Below are 11,699 nucleotides of genomic sequence, written 5' to 3' on the forward strand. Positions count from 1 at the left end.
CCCAGGCACTCAGGAGGCTGAGGTGGGAGGATGGCTTGAGCCTGCGAGTCAGACGTTGCAGTGAGCCGAGATAGCACCACTGCATTCCAGCCTGGGTGACAGTGAGTCCCTGTCTAAACGACAACAACAACAAAGAAGTGAAGAATTAGAAGCAATGTATATGTTCAAAATATGAAAATATGGTACTTCTGTTCCTACGGTTATAAGCAGCCATTTATAAATTGTTTATGGGACATTGCTTATAAGGCTAGGTGAGAAAAGAATTCATTCAAAATTATATGAATATATATGTAAAAGGATCATTATGTGAAACAAACATAACAACAATTGTCTATAGGTAGAAGGATTTTGTGTGGGATTTGTTTTGTTTTTTAGATAAGCTTATACTCTGTAGTGAGCCCTGATCACACCACTGCACTCCAGCCTGAGCTACAAAACCCAGACCTGAGGGCTCACTGCAGTCTCAACCTCCTAGGCTTAAGCAATCCTTCCACCTCAGCCTCCCGAGTAGTTGGGACTACAGGCATGCCACCATGCCTGGCTAGTTTTCTTACTTTTAATTTTACTTACTTATTTTTTTGAGACAGAGTTGTGCTCTGTCGCCCAGGCTGGAGTGCAGCGGCCTGATCTCGGCTCATTGCAACCTCCACCTTCTGGGTTCAAGCGATTCTCCTCCCTCAGCCTCCCGAATAGCTGGGATTACAGGCGCGCACCACCACGCCCAACTAATTTTGTATTCTTAGTAGAGACAGGATTTTGCTATGTTGGCCAGGCTGGTCTTAAACTCCTGACCTCAGGTGATCCACCTGCTTCAGGCTCCTAAAGTGTTGGGATTATAGGCATGAGCCACTGCACCAAGCCAGTTTTTTTACTTCTTGGTTTTATTTGTTTGTTTTATTTTGAAACAAAATATCTCTCTGTCACCCATGCTGGAGTGCAGTGACGTGATCTCGGTTCTCTGCAACCTCCATCTCCCGGGTTCAAGAGATTCTCCTGCCTCAACCTCCCTATTTACTGGGATTACAGGCATGTGCCACCACACCCGGCTAATTTTGTATTTTAGTAGAGACGGGGTTTCAACATGTTGGCCAGGCCGGTCTTGAACCCTGACCTCAGGTGATCTGACCTGCCCCCGGCCTCCCAAAGTACTGGGATTACAGGCGTGAGTCACCGTGCCTGGCTAGTTTTTTTTACTTTTTGTAGAGACAGGGTCGTGCTATGTTGCCCAGTCTGGTCTTGAACTCCTGGGCTCAGGTGATCTTCTGCCTGGCCTCTCAAAGTGCTCAGGTTATAGGCATGAGCCACTGTGTCAAGCCAACTGTATGTGTTTTCTGTGTGGGGTTTTTTTTTTTTTAATTTTTTGTATTTTATACCTTTTGTATTACTTTTTTTCTGTTGATGTGGGAGTACAGACAGGGTCTTACTATGTTGTCCAGGCGGGTTTTGAACTCCTAACTTCAAGCAATCTTTCTGCCTCAGCCTCCCAAAGTGCTGGGATTACAGGCGTGAGCCACTGCACCCTTGCCACTATTACTTGTATAAAAGGGAAAATCTTATCAGTATTATTCTTATAAAATTCGTTTGTTGAAATAAAGAATTACCTTTGGGAGGCTGAGCTGTGGGTGATATAATAAATAATTAAATTATTTGATAGAAGTATAGAAGTGTTCCTAAAACTTTAAAATATTATGTATTGAAGACATGAAAATACCACATTTTGTTTATGGATAGTGTTTTGCCCTAGTAGAGTTTTTTGGGTTAGAATTTTATTTTATGTATATATAGAGGGCACATTATAATGAGTAGAAAAGGATACCCTTTTGAGTTATCTTTGGTATGATCTGGACTGTATAAGGTCATGTATTTTCTAGAGAATCTCAAACACATCATACAAAATATTTTTTTTTGCAGTTGGTGGGAAATGTAGGTGATGTAATTTCCATAGTACCTAGACTGAAGACCTAGGAATCAAACTTACTGTGAATTCAGTTGTGTATTCTCCATTTAAAGGTGGGGGGAATGAAAGACCCACTGGATCTAGTGCATGGAGATGACGTGGAATTGCAGACCCCTTTTCTGACTTGGGGAACCAGTGGCAGTGTGGATGGTGTTGATGAGGTGTTGCATTCAGATGCTATACCACTACCTTTGCTGCTGCCAGTAGATGACTTTTATGACATCTATTAAAATGAAAAATGCTTAAGGTATATGTAGGGGAAGAAAATGAGGTAGTCAATTCTTCATTGTCTTTAGTCTGGAATAATGTTTAAGGGTTGTATATTGCTCAAAAGCACAAGTGTACCTATTCTTTTTTGAGGCTGTGCTATAAATGAATCTCTGTTGAACTGTCATTTACAATATGCTGTTATCAGACTTTTCTCCTGTAGCATTAACGAAAAAGGGAAAAATGTACAGTCAGCCCTACATATTTGTGAGTTCCACGTCTGCAGATTCAACCAACCAAGGATTGAAAATATTCAGGCCTGGGGAAAGGAGTGTTGTGTCTCTGCCTGTGAACAAGTGCAGACTTTTTTCCTGTCATTATTCCCTAAACAATACATTATAACAACTGCTTACATAGTATTTACACTGCATTAGGTATTTTAAGTAATCTAGAGATGAGTTAAGTATATGGGAGGGTGTGTGTAGATTACATGCAAATACTGTGCCATTTTATATAAGGAACTAGAGCATCCGTGGATTTTTTTTTATCCATGAGGAGTCCTGGAACCATTCCCCCACAGATCCCATAGGATGGCTGTAGTTGGTCATCCCACTGACAGTGGTAAGGGCCTATGAATTTTTCCCTGTCCCACTTTGTAGCCAGATGTTCCAGTGATCGGTTCTGGAGTTTGTTAACTCACGGAATGTGTTTCCTCTCCTAGGTTAATGGTTACTAATGTTGCTGCCTGTTTGCTTCCTGCTTTATTTAGGTTTCATGTCCTTAGCAAGCTACTGAGTTTCATGGCACCTATTGACCATACTACAATGAATGATGATGCCAGGTGAGTAATAGATTAATTATGTGTCTCAAATGGCTTCATGACAGCCTGATATTGACCTGCTCTACAGCCTTCGCCCTCTCCATTTCTTCTTATCAGTTAACCATTTGTCATTGGCATCATAGTAGGGATCACATCTCTTCACCCTCATAATTACTATAAAACCAAACCAAAATCTTGCATAAATATCAGTGCTGCCTTTGGTGGTTTGTTTGGTTTTCCTGTTTTGTTGTGAGCTTTAGCCCAGCTCCCTGGGACATCTGAGCTCTCTAGGACAGGGCAGGCGGCCCATGTTCTTGCCGTTTGTACTTGGGGCTGTTGTGCATATGCTTTCCTTTTGAAAGTGGCTCTAGCGAGTGCTCTGGAGATGTGCATATGTTGTATTTGTTGGGGATTGTGAGTGTTTTTATAAAAGATATGTATGCTTATTTTATAAAGCTGAAACGAGAGAAATACAGAAAAAAAGTATCCTCATGATATTGCTATTCAGAGATAACCTTTTTAAAATAACAGTTGCTTCTGTATCTATTAATCAGCATTCTATAATGAAGAGCTTCCTCTTCTCCCTCATTTATTTACCGTTTATTTATTCATTTATATCAATATGGACTCATGTTTTCGATGAGTTATATTTATTTTGATGTTAAAATTGTCCCAGATAGTGGAAGTGCCTTCAAACTGGCTTGTGTCCTTCAAAGTTGTCTTCAGTCATTCTTTGAGTACTTCCTTACTTTCTGGCACAACAAGATGTTTAATGCTCATCTTAGACTTTCCATCTTCCAGCCCTGAAATCAGTCTTTCTTGAAGGAGCCCTGGTTCTTTTTAGTGGATTGTGGTATTTAGAAACCAGTATCGAGGTACTAGGGGTGCTTCTTGTTAGTGAGTGTTGCTATTTCTAGGCCCGTCAGGAGAGAGAGAAGTGTACGTGTATATACTCGCACATACACAGAAGACAGCCACTTTTAACATCCCGCAATATTTCACTTCAGCTTTTATAAGTTCCCTTTCAGTATGTTCCTGTTTTTCTTTTTTATATTACTGAAATTATATTCGGGAAATATTTTATATACTGAGAGCGTTTTCATGTCATTAAAATAAATTTTTTAAATGACCAAATAATATTGTTATAATATTTATTTAGTCATTCACTAATTGTTGGACATAATGCTTGAGAAGCATTTTTTAACATATTTACCAAGTGAAATTATTGGTCATAATATAGGCACAGGTAGTTTTTGCCAGTTTTATCCCTCAAACTACATATAACCGTTTTATTTGAGAGTATTTTGTTAGCTACCAAATGCCATCAGATTTTCCACCCCTTGTCTGGAAAGTATGAGATCTGCAAATTTTGACAAACACTATTACTAGTTTTTATTTGGTTTATTCAGTATTTTGAGCACAAAACAGCCTTTGTATAGTTCTGAGTACATTTATATCTGGCCTTGTGACCCCATCTGCTATCCTGTACTTTGCAAGTGAATGTCTAGATATGGCCATGGTTTTTTGTTCATTTCTGGATCCAGCCTGTTTAAAAATTTCAGAGTAAAATGAGTGCATCTTAGATTCCCTGTCAGGATGCCATGAAAAAATTACATCAAGAAGAAAGCAGAACTAGATTTTGAAAATTAAATCAAATCCTTTAAGGTTACATTATTATCCCAGGCATAAAATGAAACCTGATTTAGATATTAGTGGCATCTTTTGATCATAGTACTATAAAATCATTCAGAAATCAACTTTATCCCATTCTTAGTTGGAATTTTACTTGAATCCCTTGAGGGGTACTTAGTTTTTCCAGACTCTTACCAATATTAACTCCTAATTTTTGAAGGTCTACTATTTGCTAGACATAAAAATTACTTGAAAATGACTCTATGAGAATTAATTTGGGTATGGTCTATAAAAAATATAAAACCTGACTACAGAGGCATAAGGAAATGGAAGTTCATCTTTCTGACAGGATAATTCTAGGGATGGTAGGCAATTGTTGGCCATGGCTTTTGCTTCTCAGTGGTGTTAGGACCAACATCTCTTGGTCTTTCCCCCGTGGTTGCAAGATGGCTATTGCAACTTAGGCCATCAAACATGCATTCAAGGCAGGAAGAAGAGGAAAGAGCTGTGCCAGCCATACCTGTTTGTTTTTAGTCAGAAAAGTAAAAGCTTCCCCAGAATTCCCTTCAGTAAACTTTTTGTATTTCATTGGCCAGAACTGTGTTACGTTGCCACTCCAGGTAGAGCAGGCAAGGGAGAAGGGGTTAGGAATGTGTTTGCTGGGTGACAGTCCTTGTGACATTTATAAGGAAAAAGGACTATCCCTTGTGGACTGATTTCTAATTACCAGCATTGTTCTCCTGCTGGTTTAGCTGCTTAAGGAATGTGATAATATTCTTGTAGCTGGAGAACTGAACATTTGTTTTTACCAAAGTGCACACCATTCTCATTGTGTTTCCTAAGGATAGGGAGATGTGTCCATATCAACTGCTCGTGCTTTATGGTTTGAATAGGCTAGATTAGCCATGGGTACAGTAAACAGGCACTAACTCTGTCTCCTGGTATCAAAATTTTTAGGGCCAGTAGTTATTGTTAACTTTTAAGTAAGAAGGAAGCAGTAATAGCTTATCCTCCTTTGTTTTTCTTTAGTGGAAAAACGAAAGTGGAAGTAATCTAGTACCGTTCTATTCTGTGTCCCATTTGTACACCACAAATAGGAAGCTTTCATAATTGTTAGAATATCAGTATCACTGCATGCTACTTTTCCTCAAGTAAATAGTTTTGCTTTTCCTAAGTGATACATATGTCACTCTTGGTGTGCTGGGGGCATAGAGAATTTTTTAAAATGATTTTAAGGCAGTGAAGGACTTTATAAGCATGACTACAGGGCCAGAAGCTATAAGGTAAAGTATTAATAGACCTGATTACATAAAAGTCACGTTGAAAAATACATCAGAAACAAAGTTAATAGGTAAATGATGAACTTGAACAAAAAAATTCCAGCGGATGACATATTTTCTACTATGTAAAGAGTTTTACGAATCTCTAAGAATATGCCAGTAACAATAATGGACACAGCATGTCAAGAAACAGACTTAAAATCAAAACAGAAAATTTCAAGGGCCAAAAACCATAAGCACTTTCAACCTAATTAAAGAAATGCAAATTATTATAATGAGATTTCTTTTTATTATTTTTTTTGAGACAGAGTTTTGCTCTGTCACCCATGCTGGAGTGCCATGGCACTATTTGGGCTCACTGCAACCTCCGCCTCCTGGGTTCAAGTGATTCTCCTGCCTCAGCCTCCCGAGTAGCTGGGACTACATGTGTGCGCCACCATGCATACCCCGCTCCTTTTTGTTGTCCTTATTCAGTTGGAAAATATTAAAAGGATTAGTAATACCCATTGTTGATGGTGGAAGGAAAAACGCACTTTTGCATACTGTTGTTGGAAATGTAATTGGCAAAATCTTTTGGGAGGACTATTTGACATTGTGTTTCCAACTTTTTTTTTTTTTTGAGATGGAGTCTTGCTCTGTTGCCCAGGCAAGAGTGCAGTGGTGCAATCTCAGCTCACTGCAGTCTCCGCCTCCTGGGTTCAGCAGTTCTCTTGCCTCAGCCTCCCATTGGTCAGGCTGGTCTCTAACTCCTGACCTCAGGTGATTTACCTGCCTCAGCCTCCCAAATTGCTGGGATTACTGGCGTGAGCTACCATGCCTGGCCCTGTTTCTGATCTTTGAATGTTTCTGTTAACACAGAAAAATCTACTTGTAGGAGATAGCCATTAATAGTTGCCAAATACATTTGTGTCAAGGATCTTTATTGCAGTATTGTTTATAGAAAAATAAAAAATCCAAATGACCCAAACTAGATAATCACAGTAAAATCATTCAATGAATTTATTACTTTTTTTTTTCTTAATAGAGACAGGGTCTCACTGTATTTTCCCGGGCAGGAATGCAGTGGTGCAATCATAGCTCCCTGCAACCTCCAGTTCCTGGGCTCAAGGGATCCTCCCACCTCAGCCTCTTGAGTAGCTATGACTAACAGGTGCACACCACCACACTCCACTAATTTTAATTGTGGTAAAATACATGAAACAAAATGTTCTGCCCTTTTGATTTCTTGTTCCCAGAGGCACCTGCTCTTGTGGTTCTTCGCTTACCTGCATCTGGAAGTAGAAGCCCTCGTGTTTTCCTTAGTTGCTCATTGGTTCCAGTTTATCCTTCCACACGTGCCTAAATTGGATTAATCCTCAGTGGTTTTGGTGGGGGTGGTGTGTCCGGTTGCATATCCTTGAATTCCCCCCATATCCCTTTTCCAGTTTGAACTCAGTAAATTTGCCCTTGGTTGACTTAAATTGAAACTGGAACGTAGCTCATTAAGGGAGAGAGAGAGATCTTTAACACAGGATATTATCCTGTTAGTGTATCCTGGTGGAGAAAGAAATGTTACCTTTGAAAGGATAGTGGCATCTTCATTTTGTTCTCCTGTTGTGTGGTCTGAGTAGTGTTACCTATTTAGTTAATTTCTGCTGATACAAATTCTTTTCTCACGCTAGGAATTTTTTCTCTTCAAGCGCTTTTTTTTTTTTTTTTTTTTTTTTTTTTAACTTAAAATGTAAAGTAGCCAAGTTGTGTCCCTGTGTTACCAAATTTCCCTTTGGGGCATTTCCTTCTAGGTAGATGCTGGATATTGATTGAATGCCTTTGGATCTCCTTTGTTAGTGGAAATCTCATGCAATCCCTGATAGTTTCTATGTGCTGGTCTAGTAGATCTTTACTCTTCTCCATTATGAGGTTTACAGGTGGTTTGTATTGCATGCCTGATGAGCATTCCCAATATTGAGAGAAAACAAAATAAAGCCAAATTTGTCCGTGTATTATGTGTTTGCCTGCAAGGGAGGCGGTTACCATGAGCCTAAAAATGATTCCTGGCTTTGTTAAACCCCTGATGCTCTTGACATGGGGCAGCTTAGCTCCCAGGACAGCGTCATCTTTTTTTTTTTGAGATAGAGTCTCGCTCTGTCACCCAGACAGTGGCATAATCTCGGCTCACTGCAGCCTCCGCCTCCTGGGTTCAAGTGATTCTCCTGCCTCAGCCTCCCGAGTAGCTGGGATTACAGACACGCGCCACCACGCCTGGCTAATTTTTATATTTTTAGTAGAGATGGGGTTTCACCATGTTGGCTAGGATGGTCTGGATCTCTTGACCTCGTGATCTACCCGCCTCGGCCTCCCAAAGTCCTGGGATTACAGGCGTTAGCCACCACACCTGGCCTACAGCGTCATCTTTAAGAGGCAAAGGATCGCTTGTTTCTGTAGAGCCAGAGCTATTGGTGGCCTAAGGAGAAGAAAAGGCTTGACATCTCATTGGTAGAGAATCCTCTCAGCATATCATCACCAGCAAAAGCAGGTCAGTACTTTACTTGCATGATTTGCAGGGCTGTTGTTTACTTGTCTATTGAAGTTATTCTAAGCTCATCAAGGACCTTTTAGAAACAGTGCTTACATTGGGTAATGTGGAATCCCACCCGCCCCATGCCATTAGACCAGAGGGAGTATGATGTGACCATTAAACATGTATATGCACATATCAAAGTATCACCTGCACCCCATAAATATGTACACATATTATCTATCAATACAGAGAAAGAAAAGCCAGTATTGGATACCGATATGGTTACTGATATGGTTTGGATTGGTGTCCCTGCCAAATCTCATGTTGAAATGTCATCACCAGTGTTGGAGGTGGGGCCTGGTGGGAGGTGACTGGATCATGGGGGTGGATTTCTCATCAGTGTTTTAGCACCATTCCCCTGGTGCTGTTCTCATAACAGTGGGTTCTTGAGAGATCTGGTTGTTTAGCGATGTGTGGCTTCTCCCCTGTCCCCACTCTCTCTCTTGCTCCCGCTCTGGCCGTGTGAGGCGTCTGCTCCCCCTTCGCCTTCTGCCGTGATTGTAAGCTTCCAGAGGCCTCATCAGAAGCTGGACAGATGCCTGGTGCCACACTTCTTGTACAGCCTGCACAACTGTGAGCCAAGTAAACCTCCTGTCTTAATAAATTACCCAGCCTCAAGTATTTCTTTACTGCACCGCAAGAATGGCCTAATACACATGCATTCCAAAAATGAAAATAAAATAAAATAAATGGAGATGATCTGTCACTATAGTTCTAACAAAGTGAAGAATTTGGGGTTATGGAAATAAGCATCTGCTTTTTGCCTGTGTTTCTGACAGACCCTCTGAGGCAGACTAAGTTAATTGTCATTTGTTCTGTGGATATAAGTCAGTAAAATGCTAGTGTGACAAGAGAAACAAATACTGACTGAGACCCCTGAGACAGGAAGAGATGTGTTCCTCAGAACTGGCCACTGACTCAGATTTGGGAAGGGGCATCCATGTGAACCTGCTCTGTTGGCATGGGTTTTGGCTGTCAGGATGGAAAGGGTCTGGTGACAGCAGTCAGCTTGATGCATGCCAAAGAAAATAGGTGTTTGCCTTGCATTAAATGCTGCTTCAAGGAGAGGTTATTAGATAGATTTGACTCTGGTACTGTTAAAAGTGTAGGTATTGAATTTTTCTAAGTAGATTCCCCCCCTTATTCCAAAAATGGTAGCAAGATTAATATTTTGTAGGTACTCCATTCCTTTGCACATAACTTAAAGAAATTCTCAATATGTACAGCAAGGGTTTCAATTTTAGCTCCCTGTTCTGTCCCCCAAAATAAAAAACCACCTTTCCCACTCCTTTTATAAAGTCTGCTGGCATTGAAAAAGAGCAAGGAGAGGATCCTTTAATGATAAGTACTGAGCACCAAATACATTATTGTTTTACATCTGGAGTTTTAGAAAAGAAATGTACAAATGTAATCCAGCCTTGTAAAGTGCTTTGTCAACATCATTGCCACGTTGTTCTCGAGATGCCTTGGTCTAATAGGATTTGTACAGGCAATTTATCTTCGGCTTGCCATTTTTGTGTATGGGTCTGCACCCTAAATATGGGCATACGCTACCACTCTACTGATGATATTCTTTTCCCCCATTTGGTAACCCAGAGGTTAGTTAAACCATTTCTTGCTCCCCGCTACCTATATTTAATAGGAATATGCACTGAATCATGGTGAGATATTCTGGTATAGCTTGCTCAGCATTTGAGAACACATCAGTTAATAACCCCTGAAATACCCTCCATAGAGCATTTTCTGTTGGTTAAAAACTTGCAAGCAAGAATGGTTAAAGTGCAGATGTTTTCTCTGAGGCTTCTTATCTCCTAGAAAGACACAGGTTATTCTGACAGGTGAGACAAGCCCGGGCAAATATGCAACATTGATCTAATCAGCAGGAACAAGAGCAATGTTTTAACTGGGGCTGCCTTTTACCAGCGTCATTAAAGCCTCCCATTACTCTTTTATTAGAGGTTCCCTCTCTTCCTTATCAGATTACAGAATGAACATAACTCATGGCAGTGATTTGATCTCTTGTTAAAGAGGATTACAGCTTTGCATTAACTCGGATTGACACAGTTTATAATTCGCTTGTTGATTCTCAGGCGGGCAGCACCACACATTTGACCCCCCAGCAGTGCTGAGGGGAAAGGACCCCCATATATCATCATTAAAGATGGCGTCCAGCACAGAGATAGGGGCACAGGGCCTTCTTCCTCCAGTGATGTCAGAAAGGACAAAGGAAACACTCTCAAGTTCAAACCGAAGGCTTGGGCCAGACTGGGTTGGAAGAAAAACACTGCTGTTGTTTCTTCGATTTTTCCTGATTTGCTACTATTCAGTCTCTTATTCTAGAGAATTTGCATTGTCAAAATGAAGCCTTGGCTCCAAGCAGGAGGTAGAGTGATAAAAGCACATCTTCTAGAAAGAGATTTGTAGATGCTGAACAGATAAATCCTTCCTCAAAATGGGCCTTTTTGACTATAGTTCTCATTTCTGCACTTATATTCTCAGTGCTTCTTCAAAGGATTGTAAATCCTCTTTTTTCTCTAAAGGGATATTTCACATTCTTTAAAGTGTGTGTAAATGTTTCTCTTAAGGACTTGTTTTTAAATTTTTATTATTATTGGCTTTCTAAATATATTGCAATATCTTATAGATATTGTATTAATCACAACTAAGTAACTTGCAAGTTACTTGCAAGTGGGTAAGCAATAGCGAAGTTTTTCACCTTAGTTTAGTTAGTCATAACCATGTTATTAATGTTTCCCACAGTGATCACCAAGCCAGCAGTCGATTGCTAAGATACCATGTCTGTTTCTAAGTGCAGTTGTACTTCGCTCTGATGTATCCACTGTAAGTCTGTCCCCTGTGTCTGATGGGCAATGAAATAACAGAGAATAATCATATCATATTTCACTTACTGAGAGTTTACTATATGCCATTGCACCAAGCCCTTCACATACATTTTCATTTGTTCTTTATAAAAAAAAAGAAGTGATTGATGTTATCTGCATTTTATAAGAATACTAAGGCATAGGACAATTTAACTTGCCCAAGTTGAGCAGCAAGTAAGTAGTGGAACAGGTATGTGCGTCTAAGAGTGCGGTCCCCAACCCCCACTGCTATTGCCAAGAAATTAACAAACTTTTAGAAATATGTGGGAATAATGTGCCAAAGGGAAGGCCCCCCACCCCCACCCCTAGCTGCTCTTTCAAAAACTTCCTTGGGGGGAAAATCTTTACATTAAAATGCTTC

The 11,699-nt window shown here is 40.2% G+C and overlaps 1 protein-coding gene across 2 annotated transcripts in view; it reads left to right on the plus strand.

Annotated features, from left to right (window-relative positions):
* The window catches only part of AATF (apoptosis antagonizing transcription factor), a 115,075-nt gene that overhangs the window by 86,801 nt on the left and 16,575 nt on the right, over window positions 1–11,699 (plus strand). The window contains exons 11-12 of one of the 2 annotated variants that reach the window (XM_017866990.1): window positions 2,934–3,005; window positions 11,217–11,297. In XM_017866990.1, coding sequence (XP_017722479.1) covers window positions 2,934–3,005; window positions 11,217–11,265 — 121 coding nt within the window. In that variant the 3' untranslated portion in view covers window positions 11,266–11,297. The remainder of the gene's footprint in view (window positions 1–2,933; window positions 3,006–11,216; window positions 11,298–11,699) is intronic. The other variant, XM_017866989.1, reaches the window with a different exon arrangement.

The sequence above is a fragment of the Rhinopithecus bieti genome, unplaced genomic scaffold (assembly GCF_001698545.2).
Source record: "Rhinopithecus bieti isolate Rb0 unplaced genomic scaffold, ASM169854v2 scaffold_1853, whole genome shotgun sequence".
In the NCBI taxonomy this organism is placed as follows: domain Eukaryota; kingdom Metazoa; phylum Chordata; class Mammalia; order Primates; family Cercopithecidae; genus Rhinopithecus; species Rhinopithecus bieti.